This window comes from Vollenhovia emeryi, unplaced genomic scaffold (assembly GCF_000949405.1).
Source record: "Vollenhovia emeryi isolate VEMERY1.0 unplaced genomic scaffold, V.emery_V1.0 DF939141.1, whole genome shotgun sequence".
NCBI classification, from domain to species: domain Eukaryota; kingdom Metazoa; phylum Arthropoda; class Insecta; order Hymenoptera; family Formicidae; genus Vollenhovia; species Vollenhovia emeryi.
Genome location: NW_011967225.1, coordinates 1,274,171 through 1,298,659, shown reverse-complemented (window position 1 = coordinate 1,298,659; position 24,489 = coordinate 1,274,171). Strand labels below are relative to the sequence as shown.

At 44.8% G+C, this 24,489-nt stretch overlaps 2 protein-coding genes across 3 annotated transcripts; one reads left to right on the top strand and one right to left on the bottom strand.

The window, feature by feature from the left end:
- Positions 1 to 654: 654 nt before the first annotated feature.
- Positions 655 to 5,442, bottom strand: LOC105567017 (coiled-coil domain-containing protein 132). Its single transcript, XM_012021515.1, has 9 exons — positions 4,983 to 5,442; positions 3,945 to 4,460; positions 3,139 to 3,821; positions 2,692 to 3,067; positions 2,313 to 2,603; positions 1,763 to 2,236; positions 1,566 to 1,687; positions 1,283 to 1,472; positions 655 to 1,164 (listed from the first exon to the last, which is right to left on the bottom strand). Exons 1-9 carry the CDS (start codon positions 5,040 to 5,042, stop codon positions 1,054 to 1,056), a joined length of 2,823 nt encoding a protein of 940 aa, XP_011876905.1. The 5' UTR covers positions 5,043 to 5,442; the 3' UTR covers positions 655 to 1,053.
- Positions 5,443 to 8,124: 2,682 nt separating this feature from the next.
- On the top strand, positions 8,125 to 22,505 carry LOC105567015 (prohormone-4). Of its 2 annotated transcripts, XM_012021514.1 has the most exons (5): positions 8,125 to 8,296; positions 8,355 to 8,827; positions 14,626 to 14,754; positions 16,968 to 17,120; positions 18,340 to 22,505. In XM_012021514.1, the coding sequence occupies exons 2-5, from the start codon at positions 8,698 to 8,700 to the stop codon at positions 18,531 to 18,533; spliced, it is 606 nt and encodes a 201-aa protein (XP_011876904.1). In that variant the 5' UTR covers positions 8,125 to 8,296; positions 8,355 to 8,697; the 3' UTR covers positions 18,534 to 22,505. The 2 variants fall into 2 exon arrangements, with proteins under 2 accessions (XP_011876904.1, XP_011876903.1); XM_012021513.1 differs by having other exon boundaries at positions 8,125 to 8,827.
- The last annotated feature ends 1,984 nt before the right edge of the window (positions 22,506 to 24,489 follow it).

The following is a 24,489-nucleotide window of genomic DNA, read 5'->3' as shown; positions in this document are numbered from 1 at the left end:
TTAATTTGCGGGGTATACAAGATAACACTAAATATACTTTACAGTTTACTTTTTTATTAGTACTTTAATACATGTTATCCCCAATTTACACAAGACTGAATCGACAGTAAAGTAAAATAAATATTTTTTAAATTCAGTGAGCAGTCATGGTTTTACTATTTTGACAGCCAATATAATTTTTTTAATAAAATGAGATATTAACCATCACATTATACATTTTCTATATTTTTACTCAGCTTCAAGAATACTGTTATTAAATCAGATTTTAATAACGCATATAATCTCAAAAAAAAACGACACATGTTTAACGCGTGCTTTACTTTTATACAAAAATAAAACTGTATAAAATAGAATTTTTAAAGCAGATAAATATTAAAATATATTTTTTAAATATGACAATGTCATATTTCAAGAAAACTTTTTCTTAAATTAACGCCGCAATGCATATATTATAGATCATATATGTATATACATGTATCTTTTCATCGCGTGAAGTTTTTCAATGGCAACATTTTGAGATTCCAGTTACCACGGTAATCGCATGTTAATACTGCAGTTCAATTACAAATTCGTAGATTCACAAGTGAGATTCGTATAACCGTGCACTCTCGCGTTCAAGAAATATCTTAGTATATTAAAAATAAGCTACTATTCTTTTTATCGTACCAATTCGCGTGTGTGGTCTAACTGCTTAGACTCTAAAGTACCATGTATATGTTAATGACATTTGTGATATATACATTAGAGCTACAGTTAGTACATTGTAAAAGCGTTCTTAGAACTATGAGATTCATATACAGAATACTTCATAAATATATTGAATCGTAACTCGTTTGGTTCGTAATTGTGATCCTCTCAGAGATTTTAATTTCGACCAGATAGTTTAAACACGAATATATCTGATCAGTTTTGCAACGTACTTAAAAAATTGTTTTACTGTACAATCAACAACACGATTATCGTATCCCCGACCTGATAGATGCGTGCGCGCACGTTTCAAGTACTCGCTATTTCGATATGATCTTGTACGGGTTTGTAATAAATGGTTGGATGCTATCTACTGGGCCGCTGCTCCTCCACAAGCGCTATTAATCGTTGCCGCGTTTTCTTATTGTTTTGACACGTCGCCGAAATCAGACCGACCAAATGTTTAACTGAATATTCCTGCAAGACATAATCACGCATTTTATATGCTACTAAGCTGCTCGTATAAGCAGAAAATAAAAAGTTGTCAATATCCTACCATTTATAATATATACGCAATATTTGTATATGTAAATACCTTATGTTCCTTAATCCAGTCTTCGAAGCTGTTTTCAGGAAGATAGTACGCTTTGATGTACAGTTCAACGTACTCCCTATGCGGCATAGGTCTCAACGACGTCACTTTCTCGAACTTTGACTTTAGCTGCGTGAAATCGAGTTGCATTAGAGCTCTACCGCCATTCGAGCACTTTTTAGCATTGGAGAACCTAGAGCGACAAAATTACACCTCCGTCAGTTGAATTGAATTCCTTCAGAATATTAAGTACTCTTGTGAAAAGATGTAGATAAGTTCGCCGTACCCTTCCACTAAGGTATGCGTGATTAAGTGAGCCACATTTTCCCAAACTGCGTTACATATATCCGCATTTAAAGGTATGTACGTTCCAATAGTGGTAAGTCTCTCGTTCAGGGTGCAAACTTCCTGTAAAAAAAATGTGCAGCAATACTTTTAATATCATTTTGATTGAAAATATTTCATTTTAACAGCAACACGCACCTGGATTAGTGCATCGATGTAATTACTGTGTTGAGACATGACGTCCGTCACTTCCCAATTGACCTTGCTCATCAAGTTTAAAATACTTGCAACGTCAAATGCTCGCGACGTTACCGCCATATAGACTGGCTTTCTCAAGTCTGCAGCAGACGCTATCGTTTGCATATAAAACTGATGCAAAAATCCTCTCTGAGGACTGCTGGCAATGAGATGCTCTAAGTAAGGCCTTAGGCCTTCGTACTGCTGTCCTAAAAATATCAGAGACTCGACAGCTACAATACGTTCCGTTAATCCGTGAAGTTTCTCAGGCTGTGACAAATTCACAATGGATGAAAGCTGTGGTTGTCTTACTTTATCATAATTCGCATTGCCATTTTCTTCGATTGTATCGTTCTCAGAGATAATCAGAGTTTCTCTGATTCGCGTTAAGGATAATTTTAATTTTGGACTGTATAACGAGTCGCTATTGATTTGCTGAAAGAATGGAGAGCTGTATTCTAAATCATGTTCCAGTCCACGAGTGTAATTAGGAATCGTAACGTGAACTTACGAGATCCGACGTAAAGAATAAGTGTACTGTGTAGAAGCATAGCTCGAAAAATTGTATCATGCTCTGTATGACAGTAACCGCGATTGATCGTAAAAGCTTCGACATCTGTAGATACTTGCCGCACACTCTCAGTATGCTTAACGTCGTGTTTGTGACCATAGGTCCGGATTGTTTGAGTTTGCACTTCTTTTTATTAACTTTGGTATGGTCCGGCTCGTCGACATATTCGTGCTTTAATTCGTCGGGAATATCCTCATCGGACTCGTCCGAAAAATACGCAGGTTGATCAATCTGGATAAGAAAACGTGAGAGATCATTAATATTTAAGATCAAGCATTTTGAACAGCGTTAAAATGTAATAGTTTAATGATCTTCCTACATCATCGTTTATCAAAATATCCTCATCTATGGTGTCATCCAGTCCTATTGTGAACGGTGACAAACCGCCCTCGAGATATTTCTGCAGATCGACTCCCGTAGAATTATCGCTATCGCTCAAGGTCGAACTATCTAGGCTGTTCCACGCTTTACAGTTATTCAGCGAAGGTTTCAGGCTTCGAAATTCCATTAATTGAGTAGCCATGAAATCGGACTTCACAGGACACAACTCCCAGCCGTCGTGTTCCAAAAATATTTTCAATTCATCCAAACGAGACGCGTGATAATGAGAAAAGTACGACAGGGACTGCTGCTTTATGGACTCTTGCAAGTTCTCCGATTTGAAGCCACAGAGATCTTCCCCGATTTCCATCAACCTACAATTCACAGGTAGTTTAATAGACGATTTGTTCATTCAGCACCAACCGACGATTATCCATTTGCTCACCTGTTAACTACACCCAATACTTGGACAAACTGCTCGAACTTGGTATTAGTCAAATCTGTGTTCGTCAGATACACCGATATCTTCATCTCCACATCGTGCCACACTCGGACCATGCCGTTTTCCAATTTGTGCTTGACATATTGCTTGCTTAAAGTCGCCTCTAAATCCTTAACATCGGACTTACAGTCGACCTTATCCTCTTGCGCGTTGTGCCAATTTACAATTAAATGGTACGAAGTCAGTATTGTCCACAATGATTTGCACAGTTCCGTGAGGCAAGCTATACATTTCTCACGGGGCACAGCCTGACACAATTGTTTGTATTGTCTTTTCACGTCGCCACCCGCATAGCGATGGATAACTGCGAACGCCGTGTTGTGAATGGCAGCAGTGAAATGCATGTGCAACTGATCCATGGCAGACTGGGTCTTTCCTAGTAGCGTATACGCTTCCTGAATTGAAGAATACACCGCGACATCGAATTCAATGCACATTTTAGAGAGCGTATTGTCTAAGGTCCTTTCCGCTTGATCTAAAATATTTTGTAAGTTTGTATTCAGCTCAGCGATACATTGGAAATGCTTGTAAGTCTGAGCGGCACTCTGGCACTCCAAAAGAAGCGATATGGCTCCAGGATAATTCCCTTCGTCCAGAAGCTCTTTCAAACGATCCCCCGTACATTGCTACATAACAAAGTTCATAATGTAAACAATCTTTCTCTTCACCTAATACGAGGCTAGAACTTAGCCTTTTATGAGGCACGTATTATCTTTTTAAAGACAGGCGTAAGATACAAATTAACTTACCAGGGTCTTTATCGTGTTTAAATTATTCAACAGTTCTTGGGTGACTTGTCGCCTCTGATAATTAGCTAATATACCTAAACTCGCTTTGGTAAATTGTTCCTCGGCTAACTGCAGATCTGCCCTTCCCATCTTACATATTTCTAAGACGTCCTGCAGTTGTTCCTGCAGCAGGTGAATCTTTTCAAATTCCTCCTTACACGAGCTCTGCTTCTGCAATATGAGCTGCAACACCTTCTTCGAGACAACTTGCTGCTGCTGCTTGAGTTTCTTATAACATTTCTCGATTTCCTTAGAGTGCAACGTCGCCGGCAGTTTCCTCAGTTCGTAGCGCGGCGAATCGAAACTGCCATCGGTGTTGAAGTAAACGTCCTCGATAGAGTCCAGCACATCCTGGTCGGGTATAGGCTCGCTCTCTGTCGATTGATCAGCCTCGGAGCAGAGGTCCTCGCACTTTTGCAAGTCGGGCGGATTAAGCAGGTCGGGATTCAAACCCATAAGCGGCACCTTGGTCGCGTTCTGAAAATTTCCAACGGTCAGACTTTACTTTAACAATAACACGGTCAATGTTCAAATCACGTGTTGTCTTCTTTAACTTCAGCCTGTGATCAGGAGCGAGTGATACCAATACAGTTTTGTCGAGACTATAAATTGACATTTTTTTGCACACATACAATTGAATTATAATGTATACACAATTCAATACAAGTTTTAGATAAAAATATAGAACTAAATTCTGTATTTAAATTATGTATTACGACACAGGCATAACCGTTACGAGACCAAACGTAACAGACGTCGAGCTGCAAAATTCGCAAAACCGCCGTCTTATCGCCAACGGTTCTCGTTAAGAGCAATTACGGGGCCGAGAAGGAGAGATTAGCGCGACGTAGTTTGACAGCGAGACGTCAAGCCTGGGCTACACATCACTTCCGAGTCGTCGCATAACCTCACTCCTCAGGCAGCGCAGCGAAGCGGAGCCGCGCTGACGCCTCGAGTGCTACGGTAATCGCTCGTTGTACTCGCGGACGACGTGCTTGCCTGCTTGTTAATGAGGTCGAAAAATTTTATCTTCAAATCCTCCATGATGTCAGACTGCATCGCGGTCGTCAGGCCAGACGCATTCCCGTCTGTTTACGCGAGACCGCGGTCGGCTGATGCGCCCCGCGTTACCGTGACATTTCTGGGAAGCAGGAGCGGCATAATCAATCTCGACGGTGCGTACGTACACCGGTGGGCCCACACGATTCTCCGAACGCGGGCTTCGATTCGAATCGTTCGAGGGGGAAAACCGATCGCCCGCTTCGTGCACAACGAAGCGGACGATACCGTTGACACGTTGCCGATGACGATCGCTCTTGAAGTTGGTCAGGTACGCGTCGATATACCTGCATATCGACCGATCTCTTCCGCAAGGTCGTACCTCGATTTTACACAGTTCCCAGTTTCTTTTTTTCTGCTTAAACGCTCATCCCCAGCGAGAAATGGCTCGTCGATCGATGTCGAATTGACATCAACGCCGTCGAATTGACGTCGATTCGACATCGATCGACGAATCGTTTCTCACTGGGCCTTTGGTCCTAAATGAGCGTTCAAGCCAAGCCCGTATCGGACTACGGAGCGAGATTAGATTGAGATTAGATTGAAATCTGACCAATCTCACGTTTGGCGACTTTTGCTCTAATTGCACAAATTCTTATCTAATCTCAATTCGTCGAGAACCGAGCACTGCGTTAAATCGAGACACGACGTTGCGAAGGAGATGAAACGGATCCCGCCGCTACGTTCAGGAATGCGCGGGGATTCGAATCGAAGAGCCTCTACACGAACTCCGCGGCTGTGCACCTTCCTGGATTATATAATAGAAAATAGAAAAGGGAGAAGGAGAATCCAACTCCTTGATTGTTATTTTAAACGTAAGATCTTATAGAGACCTACCAGGCGTGTAGGTAACATTCACGTTACGTAATGAAGATTTTTAAAGAAGCGGACGGTAAAAATAAAGTGGCGAGATCGCGCAGTTATAAATGTGTGCGATATATAGAGTGTCTTCTTTGCGAATTATCTTTCATTCACGAGTTTAATGAGTGCTTGCAACGATAATGCGCGAATATATAAATTATATACAATGACGATTAAAAATAATTCTCATTTTGCTCAATGAAAAAGAGAGAGAGAGAGAGAGAGAGAGAGAGAGAGAGAGAGAGAGAGAGAGAGAGAATATTAATTAAAAAAGGGACAAGTCAGGATATTTTGGTCAAGGTAATAAATGCGATGAAATTTTTATAGAATTTATGAGAATACAAGGACCATAGACATAATATATCTAGACCGAACGTTTGCCTTTATTTGATCCGTGGGGGGTGGAGGTTTACGTAGAAAAGGACAAACTCTGTTTTGTGCTATTTCGTTCTCTCTTGTTCACATGCGAACGAGAGAGAGAGAGAGAGAGAGAGAGAGAGAGAGAGAGAGAGAGAGAGAGAGAGAGAGAGAGAGAGGGAAATAGCACAAAACAGAGTTTGTCCTTTTCTACGTGAACGTTTATTCCCACTGCTCAATGCTCGGTCTAGATATATTATGTCTATGACAAGGACATAATTGTTTCAATGCTCTCGATTAGATATTTTCGACGTTTCCGTGAAAATACATCATTGGAGTAATACTAGAAAATCTAATAATTTCACATTACGATTATACGTCAAGAGAGGCTGTGTTAAAAAAAAAAAAAAAAAGAAGTGAGTAACGTGCGAGAGTTTCGCGTATCGATGCCGTGGTGGAATCACGTCTCGTGGAGAGAGAAAAGGTAAGAAGAAAGAAAATGAAAGCACGCGTGGGTCGCGCTAATCCACGTAATAACTTGGATAACCGGCGAATAACCGCATTTTATCTCCCTGGGGGATCCAATAAATAGAGGCCTCCAAGTTCTATAAAATCCCACGCCGAGTTAAATTAAAACAGCTAGATTAAAAAATATAAATTTCTCTCGCCTGTATTTAATTGCAAAACGGCCGTACGGGAATTTGTTTGTTAACAACTGAAATGATAAACAGGCCGGCAGAAGTTTACAAGTACACTTTTGTCTCTCGAAACGACTTTACACACTGTTCCCTTTGAAATCTCACCGGCATTGCGAAAACCGGCTCTTCTTCCGCGCGTCAGTCTACGTGTATATTACAAAGTCGAGTCTACTGCGAAATTGTCATTAACAGTGCGCGTTGCGAAAAGATAACGAAATAATTATCAGAAAATCACTGTGTATCGACAATTCAATCTCGTTCGAAACTACTGACGCACAGTGATTTCCGAGTAATTATCTCGCCGCTTTTCCGCGAGGGACGTCATCGCGTCTGACGTATGATCTTCATTCAGGACATCGCGGCGAAAATAGAGCTCGCGCAAATTACGGGAGTTCATCCTTCGCGATTGAAGGTAATCGATATCGCCGGCGATGTTCTGTCGCGATAAATGGTACGCGACATTACGCGGCTGTTATCAGGCACGTTATTTCGTCCGGACGAGATCTAGGGGTAAAACGCCGCGCGCGGTTCGAGCACAGCTAACCCACCGTGGGCTACCCGGAAGCCACGAACGATTACGGCGATCCTCGGCTGGATAGCGCGGCTGGATTCCCCGTAAAATTAACTAAGCGCCGACGTGTATTATCGCGAGTGCTCATAAGTACCTTGTAACGACAAGCGAAAGTTACCTATTTGGCGGAGACAGGGTCGTAACAGCGTGTCGGGGGTGGGGGAGGGGGCGCCGGGCGTAACGAGAGGGCACACGCTCGGTGCTGCCTGAGGTGGGAGAGAAGGAGGGGAGGAAAGGTCAGTACGCCGTGCTTGTGTGGAGATTTTAAGGGCGGTGGTACGACGCGGGGAGAAAGAAATGAAAAGGACGCTCCCGATGAGTGTCTCAGCTGTTGCGGATGCGCTCGCGATTAGCCGCCCCTCGTTTACGCCACTGGGGGGATACGCGACGAGGGGCTGAAATCGATGCGACTGGGCGCAACGGCAAGCGTGGGTGTTCCAGGGTAGACCTGCGATCTCGCGATTGCCGATTGGCCGTATCCGGCGTAACCCGGCGGCCGATTGGTCGGCCGGCCTCCCACGCGTCCTCTCCTTCCTCCCCCCGCCCCCCGCCCCCCCACCCGAGTTCAGCAACGCGAGAGCCGGCCGCAGGTGAGATCGCGTGGCGCAGGTGTGCTCACAGTGTGGCTGTGCACCGTCACTTGCCCAGCAGGGACAGCGATATCTCTTCTCTTACGGGCGTAAGTGGGAGAAGGAGGTGGCGAGAGCGGAGCGGGCCGTCCGCGAGGGAGCGAGAGAGCAGGGAGATTCCGAGAAAGGGCGAACGAGGTGGGTGGTGAAAGCGACCTCGCAACCGCGCCGTTAACATTCGCACCCACGCATACAGACGCAGCGCAGCCGAAGCGGAGTGCTCTCGGGGCGAGGGACCTTGCGCGAGCCACCCCGAGGAGTTACTCGAACCTTGGTGGCGCACCAGATACCAACGGGCGAGCGAGCGAGCGAGCAGGTGATTCTCGCGAGGGTGACGGTACATCCACCGGGTTCGCGTTCGCGAGGAGGAACCAGGGATTCTTCGGGGCGAAGAGAAGAAAAGCCCTCTCCGCAGCGCGAGAAGTGAAAGAGGAAGAGAGCCGACTCGTCGCCGCAGCAGCAGCAGCAGCGGAAGACAGAAGGAAGAGGAGCGCCTGCCCCTGCGACTCGCAAAGCGCATCCGCATCCGCGAAGCGAGGATGGTACGGAGATTCTGCAACGGCGCGGTTGCACTTGGCATCGCCCTGACGGCCTGCGCCGCTTTTCCGCGCGCCGTCATGGCGATCGACCTCAGCCGCTTCTACGGTCACTTCAACACGAAACGCTCGGGTAAGTCGACGACGGGGCACCCTCGGCACGGCGGGTCGTCGTGGGGTCGGGGCGAAAGCTCGCCGAACGCGCACCTCCGAGAAAGCACGATTCCCCCGAGCCCGCCGACGAGTCTTACAACGCGCAACCGTGAGACGATCGCGCGGAAGAAATCGCGGAAAAGTAAAATCAGAGAGCACGATTCTGTAAAGGACATTATTCCCAAGTTCTTCTCGGGAAAATTGCGAAGAGTCGCACGTTGCGCGGACGTGACAATTTTTAAACTTTCATCTCGGACGATTTGATGAATTGCAGAACGTTGAGGTGAAGAAAATGCGCGTTTCTTACGTACGTTTTAAAGTATGCGTTCCAGGCTTGTGATATTTGTAAAATTTTGATCGTAAAATACATCTTCTCGAATCCTGCGTATAACATTTGTATAATCGATTTGTGCAATCGATTATTCGCGCAGTGGAATTTTCTCATTTTCCTATTACAATGCGCCGACAGTACATTAAGTTACTCAAGAGAGGCGGTAACAAATTATAATACCAACATTTATCAAAATATTCTTAGTCGTTCGTGATGTTGCTCTTACCAGCTGTTCTCTTTTCGCTCGAATTTCAAGTAATCTGAAATGGAGAAAAATCTTATCGATACATACAATTTACTACATATTACATGCTTTTACATATTTTTAACAAACACACGTGTGTATATGGCAAAATTATTCTGTTATAAAACTGTGGTAGTTTAATAACAATATTTTTCCGAATCCTGCATATAACATTTGTACAATCGATTATTCGCGCAGCGGGATTTCTTCAATTTCTTATTACGATGCACCGACAGTACATAAAGTTATTCAAAAGAGGCAGTAAAAAAATCGTAATACCAACATTTATTAAATATTCTTAGTCGTTCGTGATGTCGCTTTTACCAGCTGCTTTCTTTTCGCTTGAATTTCAAGCAATCTAAAATGGAAAAGAAGTTTTATCAATGCATACATTCTTATAATTTACCACATCTTACATGCTTTTACATGTTTTTAATAAACACGTGTTTAGCTAACAAAATTACTGTTATAAAGCTGTCGTAGTTTAATAGCGACAACTTTGATTGCTCGATGATAAATTTAAACGCGCAGTTATACATCTTGTGCGATATTAACGACAGCTGTTTCCAGAGGATATACTAAACGTGCGAAAGTTTGAAAGGTAACTCGCGCCTCGGTCTGTCCGCGCAAACATAGACTTAACTACTGCAACCGCAGAAACTGAGAGCTCGGGGAAACTAACTTGTAACATATGGGCAATTGCGAAATTCTAATTAGAGAAAATTGTAGCGGGTATATCAATTAGACAAATTAGCTCGATGTGAAACTTTGGAATGAGTTCGCGCAATCCTTTCGCACATGACGCGTACAAAGTATTGCGCTTCTACCGTCGTCCAGTAAGTTCTCAAGTGCTTACCAGTGTTGATTTAAGGAGAATGTTGAAAGAAATCATCCGTCATATCAACCGGTGTAAAATATCTTTCTCATAGCATCACAGGTACATATATTTGTCTACACAAATTGTTACGTGATCAAATCGCAAGTGATAATTCTGTGAAGGCCGGTTTCCACGATGCCTAGAACTTCGTCCAATTTCTAGTTTCGAGAGATGTGTAGCCAATCAACTTGCGGCTTTTATGGAACAGCTGCAAGTTGATTGGCTGCACATTTCTCGAAACTAGAACTTGGACCAAGCTCTAGCATCGTGGACACAGGCCTTCAACTTGCAGCTGTTACATAAAAGCTTTGATCGGCTACACATTTCTCGAAACTGGAAATTGGACCAAGCTCTAGCATCGTGGACACAGGCCTTCAACTTGCAGCTGTTCCATAAGAGCTGCAAGTTGATTGGCCACACATTTCTCGGAATTAAGTCCTATGTTCACGATGCTAGAACTCGGTCCAATTTCTAGTTTCGTGAAATGTGTAGCCAATCGAAGCTTCTATGGAACAGCTGCAAGTTGATTGGCTGCACAGTTCTCGAAACTAGAACTTGGACCCAAGCTCTAGCATCGTGGGCGCCGGCCTTTAAACGAACTCCGTTTGAAGTTGAAGAACGAAAGGACGCGATCTTATCGGCTCGAGCGACATCGCGTAAGGACTTGAAAAGTTTCATCTCTTACGTAACACCCGAGATATACACGTACACGTGTCAACTTTAGCTCACAAGTACAGCGAGTGAACATTTTGCGTACGAGCCCGCGCGGGACGCTTGTAGGGTAAATGAAGAAGAAGGGGGAACACTGTCGCCCTTTGCATTATCATGTCCTCTCCCGCCTCAACATTCATTGAGATTAACGGGCGCCGAGGATTACGGCGGAGCTGGTGTTGACGCTCGTGCGGCAGCGTGTTCTCCAACGCGACGGTCAGCTACGTGCACCGCTCGCTCGGTCAATAACGCGCATACTTAACGCGTACCGAGTCGCATATAGCACGCCAATGACATTTAAAGGCACGCGTTTTTACTCAGCTCGCGGCTATTCAGGGCCGACCTGCCGCAGCGCGGGCTTCACGTGCGGTCGTTGCATCGCCCGCCTCCGTCCGAGCCCTCGTCCCTTGGCGATTATCTATTCCGTGAATCCGCCGAGAGGAACTTCCGATCAATTAAAGTAGCGATTTCCGATGCTTAATTTTGCCGATTAATTTTGCGGACGATATCCGGCGAAATTCATTCCGACGAAACGCGATTACCGAAATAAAGTCCGACCGAAAAGTCGACGTACACTTTTCCTTCGTCGAACGTACACTTTATATCCGTTTGTTACCGCGTAATTGGATCGCCCGATTATATTTAATATTTTGCTCGGTGCGTGGTTTTTTCTAATAACCGTTTTCTTTTAAGTACCGCAAAGTTCCGACTAAAATAAAATTTGCACACGCTATTCAATACTCTCGTCGCCCCGTGCTTTGATATTAAAAGCACTATATTCCCGAGACCCCGTTTCTCGCAATTATCTCCCATCTAACTTTCGATTACCCTCATTTTCCGAGAATCTTATCGGAAAAAAAAAACACAACCAACTGCATTTCTGTCTCGTTTTCGCGGATTCGCCCGAAGAGAAATAAGAGATGAGCAAGCGATCGAGTGGTAGGCGAGATCGATGAGCCGCGCGGAACTCGACGGCGAAACAGAAATTGCTTTTCGAGATAACACGCGCCGCTAGAAAAGCGTCTACTTGTTTTCCATCCTTTGTCAACGGAGCGGCGAGTTTCGCAGGTCTCCCTGAGCGGATTCGAGAGTTTAAACGTGCGTTCAAACCGTTTATAACTCCGTATCCCGTGCGGAGAGGCGCCAACGAAGTCTTCAACAAGTTCATACGCGTGTACGGGGAATACAAGTTCGATCGGCGGCCAACCGCTTCGGACTTGTATTCCCCGCTGCTATTTAAAATTTATCGCGCTTGCCCGCGCGTATCCGCCCACTTGCACACACGGCAATCTTATTCTTCCCTTAACATTCCCTCGACGGTCATTTCGCGCGAGGTGCACCGAGGCCAGGGTTCGCGGTCCCGCGGGGCCAGCCCGCCGCTCCCCGGGGAATCGTTGTCGATCGGCGAAATATTCACAACGGACAGCTGACGAGAAACGCCCACGGACGTGTAGGCGTCTTCGCTGAACACGTGGGAGAATTGCGCCGATGCTCGCCCAGCAATTTAATAACGTGTCTTTTAAGCTGAACGCCATCTCTGGATATGGGCCGGACGACGAATTCCGGATACGCGCGGTAGATGCGGTAAAATATTTGCCTGAAAGCCGACGTTACAGACGGTCTGTTTAAACAGCGCGGGGGAGGGAGAACTGCGACGTATGCGTAATAATTTAATAACGCTGATGGCCACATCGGGGCCGCCGTCGGGGGTGGCTCGATACGACTTTTCGATAAACACCGGCGGCCCGTAGATATCGAATTCTTTAACGCGGTCAAACGTGACTGTCACGAGGCGCTTTGTGGACACAATCGCCCTGCGTTTGCGGTGTAAATTGCGTTTACGTGGGAAAACGAACGTGGACGAAACGTACGAGTGTGGCACAATATTACACAATCGATCGCCGAGCACAACCGCTGCACAATAGGATGTTCTTCCGTTTCCGCGCGCGCGAAACGGGGGGGGGGGGGAAGTCGTTTTCCGCCGGACGAAAAGTTTCATTCGGAACGAAACTCGCGTAGGCGGTTGAAATTTCTGGTTAATTTTATTTTTCTGTTTAAGTACAGCGCGCGCGCGATACAAAGGTCGCGTTTACAAAAAAACATTTCCCACAGGACAGTTAAAGACGGAAGTTCTTCCGTAGTAAAACTCGCCGGGTCTTCTAGAATAAATATGTAACAAGTAGGACGTCGATATTTCATCTCCCCTGGGTGTTGGGATCTTTCCGACAGGTGTTGGAAGGGATACGAAAATTTCTTCTTCCTCCGAAGAGAAGGTGTGACACACAAAATTTGGTTCTTTCCGAGCAGGATCGATACACGGAGAGAATTTCTTTTTTTCATTTACCCTGAAAATCGTGGGACAACGTGGCATTTTGAAGAGCTGCATATGAGAGCTTTTTGAAATTTCACCACACACCTTACTAGTAAAATGCATACTAAGAATTAATAGTGAAATGTGCGATAAAATTTCGAAAACTCATAAAATTCTTGAAAATGCCACGTCGTCCCACGATTACGTTATTTTCAGGGTAAAAAGAAAATTCTCTCCGTGTACGCAAACGTCTCGAGCGGCTTTTACCAAATCTGACGATACTTACTCGAAACGTTTCTATCGTACACGGAGAGAATTTTCTTAAGATGTACCCTGAAAATTATGTTATTGCGGAACAACGTGGCATTTTGAAGAACTGTATGAGAGCTTTTTGAAATTTTACCATACACTTTACTAGTAAAATGTATCATAAAGTTTCAAAAACTCTCATAAAATTCTTTGAAATGCCGTGTTGTCGCACGATTACAATATTTTCAGGGTAAATTTGAAAGGAAACTTCTCTCCGTGTGCGTAAACGTCTCGAGCGACTTTTATCCAATCTGACGATATTTACCCGAAACGTTTCTACCGTACACGGAGAGAATTTTCTTGCAATTTACCTTGAAAATTATGATGCAACCGTGGAGCAACATGGCATTTTAACGAATTTTAAGGAGTTTTTGAAACTTTACAGTAAAGTGTATGGTAAGAATTTTCTCTTAGAATTTTCAAGGTAAATTCTAAGAGAAACTTCTCTCCGCGTGGAAAAGAAACTTACGGGGGAAAGGCACTTTTAATTGCGGAGAAAATTGGACGAAGGAAACGTGACGAGAGATGACTCCACGAGCTTAACGAGGGAGGACCGAATAATCCATACACGTTTACGATTGTCCCTGCAGTTCTATCAGATTAAGCGTTTTGCTAATTGATTTTCCAGAACGCGCGCCAGCTGCTTGTAGCGTGAGCAGTGCGATCGCGTGCTCGCTCAATTACCCCGAAAGCCCACCCGCACGAAAGAGGGTGGGAGAGGGTGCTGCCGCATTACCCGCGTCGCGTTTATTAATTCCGTTTCGGATCCCTCGTTTTAATACGTTATCATCGTAATTTAATCATCCGGCGACACGAGACCGTCCCAACGTAACGACTTTCCCGAACTTCCATTTCCGCAGAATGAGATCGAGCCGCATGCACACACACACACACATACATGCGTGTTTCTATTTGGATACAGCACACGAGCTCTGATTACTCCCTTTTCCCAGATTGCTTTACTCACTCTCTCAGAGTTTGCGTGTGCGTTTCAGAGGCTTGCCATCCGTACGAACCGTTCAAGTGCCCGGGCGACGGTACTTGCATCTCGATACAATACCTCTGCGACGGAGCACCCGACTGTCAGGACGGATACGACGAGGACTCAAGATTGTGTACCGCAGGTGGGTTAATTTTCTTCATTTTGAATTCGTTAATTAATCAGACGTAATCAACGGGGCGCCACTTTCGCTCGGCGTTATTAATTACGCGCGCCATTCCGTATGCTCGGTAAATAAACCGCGTTGGCGGTGCGTGAAACGCGCGGTCTGATTTTCAATATGTTTCACGTTTCGATATATTTTTAATATTCATTTGTAGGTACATTAAATGTTTATACATTAAAAATATATTAAAGCGGAAACGTATTGAAAGTCGGACCGCGCGTTTCGCCCGTCGCGAACGCGGTTTATTACATTTATACATTAAAAGTTTATTAATATTAAAAATATATTAAAGCGTAAAACGTATTGAAAATCAGACCGCGCGTTTCGCCCGTCTCGCGAACGCGGTTTATTACATTTATACATTAAAAGTTTATTAATATTAAAAATATATTAAAGCGTAAAACGTATTGAAAATCAGACCCCGGTTTATTACATTTATACATATTATATTTGTATACATTTTTAATATACATTAAATGCATACGTTTTTAATGTAGGAGAGAATCTTATCTTAAAATTTATCCTGAAAGTCATGTAATCGTGTGACAACGTGGCATTTCGAAGAACTTTAATTTCTCTTTCTTAAAATTTATCCTGAAAATCATGCAATCCTGGGACAACGTGGCATTTCGAAGAACTTTATGAAGGTTTTTTGAAACGTTACCATACATTTCACCAGAAGAATGTGTGGCAAAATTTAAAAAAAAACTAATTTCTTTCTCCAAATACAAAGAGTTATCGACAATAACTGGCAAAGTATATTTCTCTTAATGTATGTACAACGTTTCGGCCTGCAGTAATACTGGTCCTTATCAAGTACAGCCCATTACTAGTGGTAGCCAGAAATGGTTGACAAATTTGAAGTATTCGGTTATAAAAGACGAACGTGGTCAAGAGTCGTAATTGCCACAAGCAGTAAGACATTTAACGAACATGTCAAAGCGTCTTGTATTGTGGAAAGCTAGTGTGTATAACAATACAAGACGTTTAGCCATTTCTGGCTACCACTAGTAATGGGCTGTACTTGATAAGGACCAGTATTACTGGCCGAAACGTCGTACATACATTAAGAGAAATATACTTTGCCAGTTATTGTCGATAACTCTTTATATTTGGTGTTTTTTATTCACTGGCGATCCACCTTACTAACGATTTGATTTCTTTCTCTTAAAATTTATCCCGAAAGCAGGCAATCGTGGGACAACGTGGCATTTTGAAGACTTTCATTTGAGTTTTTTGAAATTTTACCATACATTTCACCAGTAGAATGTATGGCAAAAGTTGAAAAAGCTCTCACAAATGTCTTCGAAATGCCACGTTGTCCCACACGGAAAAAAAATCTGGTAGATTCAACCAGTCGTCTGTTAGAAAATAAACGAATCAGAATTCCTTTAGGATTTGCCAGATGTGCAGTGGAGTCTAGCCAACTTCTGGTTATGAAATATCGAGCTTTATCGTGCTAACTAGAAATTCTGTTTGGTTTAGCCAAAATACATTCTATCATACATGTCTTGTTGATACAATCAAAGCATTTTTCTCAGTGCACGATTGCACAATTTTCCGGGTAAATTTTAAAACAAAGTTCTCTCCGTGGATATACACAGATAGATTTTTAACGTATTCCATTTGCAGCGTATTTCTTTACTTGTAACGTGACTTTTACCCGACTCTTTGAGGATTACTTCGCGATCCGGCGTAGCTTTCATTTTATACATACTGGGGTGGATTTTATTTTATGTATATTGTACGAGAGAGCCGAGTACCACTCTCGAGTGTGGACGCACTCGACGATGTTCCGTGCAACTGCACCCAGCTGTAACACGATAAGGGAGGGTTGTGCCGCCGCGCTCGTTCGATGCATTCACGCAGGACGTTATCTCTCAGCTCGCTTTCGCCTTTCTCCGCGTACCGCGTGCTCGTGAATCCGAATTAACAATAACCAAAATTAACCAAGACTTTGCTCCCCTTCGTTGCTCTCGGCCTTATTGGTTTCTTTGTGTCCAACGACATTAGAGGGTGAAAATTATTCCGATTTAAGTGGAATGTTTATGAACACGGCGCTCCCCGTATTGATCCCCGGCGTACCGGGCCCGTGTGTGCATTTTGCATTTGTTTTGTTTTACACACTTTGCAGCGGTGCTTCACGGAAATATGCTCTCACGTTGTTACAGCCAAACGACCGCCCGTAGAGGAAACCGCGAGTTTCCTGCAGTCTCTGCTAGCCAGCCACGGTCCCAATTACTTGGAGAAGCTGTTCGGAACCAAAGCACGCGACACGCTGAAGCCTCTCGGTGGTGTGGAGAAAGTGGCTATCGCACTGTCCGGTAAGTTCCTCCCCCCCTCTGGATTTAGATACCTACGACACGAACTTGGCGAACTTGCCGAACGCGAACGTCGAGTAGGATGCCCTCCTTGTTCCCCGATATCACTACTAATCTTTCCCGCGTATCGGAAATCTATTAAAAGCAGCAATATTGTCGCATTATATAGAACGAAATCGCAAGTATCTTAATCAGACCTCGCGTGTCGGTCTGACAAACATTTACCTCGTGTAGTCAACGTGATTTGTGCGCAAAGACCTCTGTGAGAGGGAAAAAGTTTCGGAAAAGGTTTTATCTCGCGTCGTCGCTCTACCCATGCAACAATTCGTCGTCCTCCGGATGTCCGAAGTACGTCTTGGAAAAGTCCCGTTTATGTTGACGGATGTCTAAAATACGCTTGAAGGGCGTTGTTTGGATAAGATTATTTACGCGGACATTTTAGGGATGTCCGAAGTATATCGTCAATATGTCCGAGTTAAATACAATTTTTTTTCAGTGGAATTCTGTTAAATAATAGTAGTGTGGATGAGATTATTTTATATATGTGCACCACAGATGTTTGGATAATAGTTCTGACATATGTCTTTTTATCGTGACATAACAGACCCCGGTAAAAAATGTTTCACGTATAATTATATATGAAATGTGTCCATACATAATTTTTAAAGTATATTTATGTATATTTAAATATAATTATATATAATTTAATGTAATATAAATAATGTAATTATATATAAATGTAATGATCATTTCAAATGATTCTTAATTTATACATAATTATATATAAATCCATTTAAAAAATTATGTATGGGCATATTTCATATACATATTAGTATACAATAGAGAAGGGTGCATAGTTCGCTTGAAAACGTCTACATTAAATCGATTGTATATCCTGAATGTAACATTTATGGGCTACGTTTGCCGCGTTTAGCAGACGAAGCTGTTTTACAGTTATAAAATTTACGAATCTGATTGTGTTCTTAATTGCTGAATCTTAGAGCGTCAGATTCACGATTGTTGCAACAATTGCAAGACAGCTTTTTCTGCCGAACGCAGCCATTGGACCCAAAGACGTCCAATAAATGTCGTTACAATGTACGTGCTGACGATGTCTACTGAACGTCTTCGGGGCGTCCTTTAGACGTCCAAAAGATGCCGAATTGTTGCGTGGGTATCTACGCAATCTCGTCCCCACCTGACGATCTGTTTCGGCTACCAGAGTCGCAGACGATCGAGGACTTCGGCGCGGCGCTGCACCTGATGCGCTCAGACCTCGAGCACCTGCGCTCGGTCTTCATGGCGGTGGAGAACGGCGATCTGGGTATGCTGAAGTCCATCGGTATCAAGGACTCCGAGCTGGGCGACGTCAAGTTCTTCCTCGAGAAACTCGTTAAGACGGGCTTCCTCGATTGAACGGTCACACTCGCCGCCGAACCGCCGCCGCCGTCGTCGTCGTCGTCGTCGTCGTCGACGACGACGACGACGAGGAGGAAGAGCCGCCGCCGCATCGCCGCCGGTGTCACGTCACCATTGTCGCACCAGCAATCCCTTCGTTTGATGAAGCCTAAATCATCCTCTCCGCGGACACTTCTGCCTTTCCTTCGTCGCGAGTTTTTACGCGCAGGATGTAGCCTGTCACTTTTCTTTCCTTTCCTGTCCTTCTCGAATCTCCTGCTCTCGCTTCAACGCGACGAGCGCGATCGCGAGCACCGGGATGATCGTCGAGATCTGCGTAGCGAGCGAATATGTCCGAGTCTCCTCCGCACGACGTGCAATCGGGCAGGTCTCACTCGTCTCGCAGCTCTATCACGCTTGGATAATTTCGTTACGCGTAAATAGATCAGCGTTACGTCAGGCGTGTCGCTGATCTATTTGGTAAAGTATGCGATAATCAGAACTGATAATCAAGTGCATGCTCTCGGATAGTTTTAATTATCGCGACTTTGAACACGCATCTGTCGTTGGGAAAAGCGTAATCGAGGACCTGAAGAACGTGTTAGGTCCTCTGTACGATCTGCAAGCTGATATTACCACTTTAACTTCTCAAACTGTAACATTTTGTGACCAATAACGCGTTACTTACAAATACCCTATCTTACTCCCGCTAAGCTTTATTGATCCTGGACGTGATTGGATTTGAACGTAAACGTTTTGTTACAGTTAGATAGGGATCTCTCCCGCGTTCCCTCTCGCTTCCCCTAGTTGCGCGCTGAGGCGCAACCTCATCTCGTGTGACCGAGTAATGAGCTTTTGTCCGACCTACCTCTAAAATATTGAGCTTCCTCATGTATCTTGTAACTTCGTTACGGGGTTCCCTCACCCTCGTGCACGTGTGCGCACAGTTTCACGTGTCTCGGGTCTTATTCGATGCCGTGTCTTTAATATGCGAGCACGTACACGGTACCATCTTGCATAAGTGATGAGACGTCGACGACGATCGTTCGCGATCGGCAGCGATGTAACAGCTGTGCATCAGAATTTGTTCAAAGTTATCTTCGCGAAGAGCTCTGTAATTGCTCGAGATGTTTCTTCCCAATGAGATCGTGGCCGAGATAGAACATGTCTCCGCGACAAATTAAAATTCTTAAACTCGGCAAAGTTTGTATTCTCGGCTAGAGATTGCTAACTTCGCAAACTTGAAACTCGAAAGAGGAGGAACTTCGCGAGAGAAAACTCCCGGGAAGTAATTACGTTCGAGCACGGCAGGATGGTTTTTAATCAGAACCTTACTTTGGAAAGGTCGTGCGGAAGAAGCCGATAATGTTACTTTTATCAAATGCAGTGCCATAAAAATTGGCTCCCCCACCGGGGAACAGCCCTTATGTTAACTGCGGACGCGCGACTGTTCCCAGCGAGAAGTGACTCGTCGATTCATGTCGAAACGATGTCGAATCGACGTCGAATTTGTCGACGTCGTCGAATTTGACAGCGTCTACGTCGATGTCGTTTCGACGAATCATTTCTCACTGGGTCCCCTATAGTAGCCTAGCGCAGGGACCAAACATAGTGCAACTAGTATGCCCATTCGCTGTCGGCCCTTTGATCTTTTCGGTTTCGATCGCGTGGTATTCCGCCATTACTTTGGTGTGTGAAATCCTTTCACACTGTCACACTATCGCATGTACACACTACCACATATACAACGTCCGTCTTATTGGCCACACCAAAATAATGGCGGATGCGCCGAAAGGATCGGCGCAAAAACGAAACGAATGACAGAGTGGGCATACTAGTTATACTATGGACTTCGGTTGTATCGGGCCAATGTTTAACCAACGTTTGGTCCACGCACTGTGCTACTAGGGTTGGATCTGGGCGCCTCGATTGTTGGTGCTGGGAGCGGGGAACCCCTGTACTCTCAATTACATTTTGCGTCTTCGTGAGAGGACCTGCGCGTAACGATTGTTCTCGATTACTCCCTTGAGGTATCCTTTGTACTTTCCGACGGCGCCGCGCAATTTCCGTTGCGATTGCACGGTAATCTTGTATATTGCGGATCGGGGAGAGGGACGAAAGCTTTGATTCGGACAGGCGATTACTGCTGCAACATATTGATTTAAACCGACGTTCTCCCGCGCGTACGTATGCTTTCTTTTTTTAAATTTAGCTTCGTTACCGCGGTCGCTCCTATTCGCGTTAAATTTCGCGACACGCGACACCGCGGCGAACAGGAAGATTAGACAAAAAGGGGGGGAAAAAGGTGAAAATAGCAAATCCCACGCCGAGAAATGTCTCTCGGTTTATTCGGTATTTTCGCCGCATCTAATTGCACCGAATTGTAATTCTTGTCTCGATTAAGGCGACACCGATGAGGACGGTAGGACAAGACGAAGCAGCCTTGTTTAACGTTGCAAAACGGTGCGGTGGGAATACCGATCCTTCGCGCCGGAAGGATCAGGTGTTTTTGATTTCTCTCGGTGCAGCCGTGAACGTCACGCAATCGTAACACGCAGTGCGGCGATGCTGCACGCGTTGCGCTTATTTACGAGAAATGGGTACAAAAGAGTAATAAGGAGACGAGGAGGAAGAAGAAGAAGACACGGAGCATCACGTCGCGTTCTTTCAGGGTATGACGCGCGTTTTACTTGTTAGGCGAAAGAGAGCAAGATATAAGATATATATAATGCTAGCGTATGATATTTTCATTACGGCAACACGATACATATCAGTACACATACATATCAGTAAATTATATTTAAAAAAAATTATATAGATATATATATATAATGAGGAGAGTAACGGTACCGGATTCTCTCGAGGTAGCGCTTCCCGTCGCGCTTTCCTTTTACTTCGAAGAGAGAAAATTTCACGCGTTATAAATTTCTATGTACACACACATACACACACAGGCACGCGCGCACGCACACACAAATATATATATATATATGTGTGTGTGTATAAATTGTGCTATTCGCGACAATCGAGAAATCGCGGACGGGCGAGAGACCACCCTTTCTTACCTCGAGAGAATACCATCCCCCGTGGGATAACGACGTATCTACTTGCTAGTTGTAAGCGTATCTTTTAATCGATACAAACGATACATTGAGACATATCTTCTAATTAATGTAACGTAAGCGAGTCTAGAGGTATACAAATATTATACATATATACATAGCGGATACATATCAACAGAGAAATCACTCTTTTATCAGATGGTAGATAATATTTTGGTATATAAAGAAGAGGAAAAAAAAAAGTTTAAATATTCCCTCCAGATGTCAATTACGGTCCAAAGTAGGGCCTGGACCGAGGGCAAAATCCGAGGGAACTTGTGTGTTTTAGCGAACAACCGAACGGGGCATCAGACCGGGGGGTCATGGCGCGCCGCGACACCCCTTTCTTTCTCTCTCTCTCTCTCTCTCTCTCCCCCCCCCCTTTCTCTCCCCCTCTCTGTCCCCCTTCCGCCTCTCCGCCTCTCCGCCGCGTGCCTTGACCCTTTGGCCCCAATATTTCGAGTCGTAAGTCATAAGGTCAAATCTATCTCCCCCGAGAGCGGCAGACCGGAGTTCCACTAATATCTGATATACATATATGTATATGCCACGTTTCGGAGGCGCGTCACTCGCATCGTCTTGGAATGATAAGAGATGATATTTTCCTCCCCACCCCCTCGCTCCCCCTTTGTACGTTTTATTATTATTATTTACACGTGTTGCAGATACTTAGCCACGAAGAGCGGACGAAGAGCTGGTTTGTCAGTTTAATATTCTCTCGCAGACTGTGTGTCTTGTTGTATCCGATCGATATTCAAGCAAGTGGTATCGATGCTTCTCGACTAAATTAGATTAGCTCGTTTTAAGTGAAAGGAAACGAAAACGTTAAGTTAAATTTCACGACATGTTAAATTTCATGACTTATTAAACCTCATGACTGTTCCAAAAATGCATTTTGCACCTAATTATTCCTATTGGGCGCCGAACCCCGTCGATCGTGGCCGATTGGTCCCGATTTTTAATTCGGACGCAGCGCGAGCACCGACTGATTTTCGGGAAAATTGTCGATCCCGTCCGCGGGCGTTTCGGTAATGAATAATGCGGTCGCTCGGTCTCCTACCGTGGCCCTTTGGCATTACATTATTCCGACGGTGACGAGGGACCTCGGCGCCGAATGTAAATGGTCGGGCGGAAAGCGACGTATCGCGAAAAGGGCGCGCGCGCTGTATTTCCCGCGTATGAGAATTTAATCGTTCACGAAATTGCGTAACGTGGTGAAACGCGAAGGGATTGTGACGGCGGTAGAAACGCGTACGTTTAAAGCCCGTATCGGACTACGGGTTGAGACTGAGATTAGATTGAAATCCGACCAATCGGAGCAAGGTTCGTTAATCTCGAGTGAATCCTTGGTGAATTTTACTCCGATCGGCCGAATTTCAATCTAATCTCAAGCTCAAGTAGTCTGACGCGGGCTTAACGACGAGAGACGGCAATGTTCTCGCACGCGTCTCTGTACCCGCGCAAAAATTTAGCAGCCCTGCCAAATGCCCCGCGACATACAATTCGAATTCAATTCCCGGCCCGACGGGCCCTTCGTGCTCTCTCACCTCCGCGAGATTCGTCGACGGCTTCTGAGGAAAAGTACAATAACCGCGCGGACGGAGCTTTAAGCCCCGCATCAGACTGCGGATCCTGATTGAGATTGGATTGAAATTTGACGAGACCGAGAGTGAAGTTCGCCGATCCCGAGCTCAGTGACTTTTACTCTAATCGGCCAAATTTCAATCCAATCCCAATCTCAATCCGCAGTCTGATGCGGGCTTTAAACGCGAGGCTCTCCTTTGCCGTAAATTCAATTTCACGTCGGTGGCTCGCGTTGCTCTTGTGAAAACATTTCACCCGGCTATTATGCGCGCGACAGCACGGTCAATTGATTGTCTGACGAAGACGCGCGGTTTTCTTGGGTTTTTTTCATTTTTTTTATTCTTATTTGGACGAGGCTTTTTCTTTTATATACCCTCACGTTGTTCCGTTGCTCTCGTTGCCCATTTACATTGCTGCGTTACACCGCCGTACCCGCAATATGCGTACGTCGGCGAGTAGACGTTGAGTTAATCAATAAATCGAAGTGATTATATAGGAGACGCGTGTAATCTTCAACCTTGTCATTTCAAACCGATGGCACGCATATATGTATATGCATATACGCGACCTACATGTATAAAAAGAAAAAAAAAGGAGAGAGAGAGAGAGAGAGAACGTATTGACCACTTTAATTAACGGAGATTTCAACGACGTGATGATGCACTCTACAAATGTCGCGCACGCATGTCGTATTAATCTGTATATGTTTACCTTTCGACTTCTGATTGTTCTTACTGCCAAAGCGTTTCTTATTATACTCCACGTAACCACCGGCAACCCCGTGACATACTCTGTACGCGCTCCGAGCATATCCGCTTCTCAAGGTTTTGTACTTCCTCTCTATTCGATTCGCGAACGCCAGGCGCTCTTGGGAAATGATTTCTTGTCGCGCGGACAGTTATATAATCGTCAAACAAAGCGAACGTTTCTCCTCAGTTTTAATTGCCCAGTGCCTCCAATTACACCGCGCCGTGCCACGCCCGATTTCGCCAGATTCGACCGTGCGTGCGAACCCTCGAGTACATAGACAACGCTCAAAGGTGCGAACGCACGGTCGCATTCGTCCGCAGGCCGAGTCGGACTAGCGATTGTCGACGCGGATTGGATTGGGATTGGCGATTGTCGGCGACTGTCTTCTAGCCAATGAGAGCGAAGCGGCGATTTAATGGGCTCTCAATAGGCTCTCGGCTAGGAGACGATCGTCGATCGCCAATCCCAATCCAATCCGAGTCGGCCGTTGCTAGTCTCATAGCGTTTTCGATTTGCTGACTCGACCCGACTCCGAGTCA

What these genes read in the sequence shown, in the direction of transcription:
- LOC105567015 (XM_012021514.1), top strand. Translation starts at nt 8,698, where the DNA reads ATGGTACGGAGATTCTGCAACGGCGCGGTTGCACTTGGCATCGCCCTG. An exon ending in CTTCAACACGAAACGCTCGG is followed by an intron (nt 8,828 to 14,625) that starts GTAAGTCGACGA and finishes TGTGCGTTTCAG; the next exon opens with AGGCTTGCCATCCGTACGAA. An exon ending in CTCAAGATTGTGTACCGCAG is followed by an intron (nt 14,755 to 16,967) that starts GTGGGTTAATTT and finishes ACGTTGTTACAG; the next exon opens with CCAAACGACCGCCCGTAGAG.
- LOC105567017 (XM_012021515.1), bottom strand. Translation starts at nt 5,042, where the DNA reads ATGCAGTCTGACATCATGGAGGATTTGAAGATAAAATTTTTCGACCTC. An exon ending in ACATCGATGCACTAATCCAG is followed by an intron (nt 1,688 to 1,762) that starts GTGCGTGTTGCT and finishes TTTTTTTTACAG; the next exon opens with GAAGTTTGCACCCTGAACGA. An exon ending in ACTGGATTAAGGAACATAAG is followed by an intron (nt 1,165 to 1,282) that starts GTATTTACATAT and finishes TATGTCTTGCAG; the next exon opens with GAATATTCAGTTAAACATTT.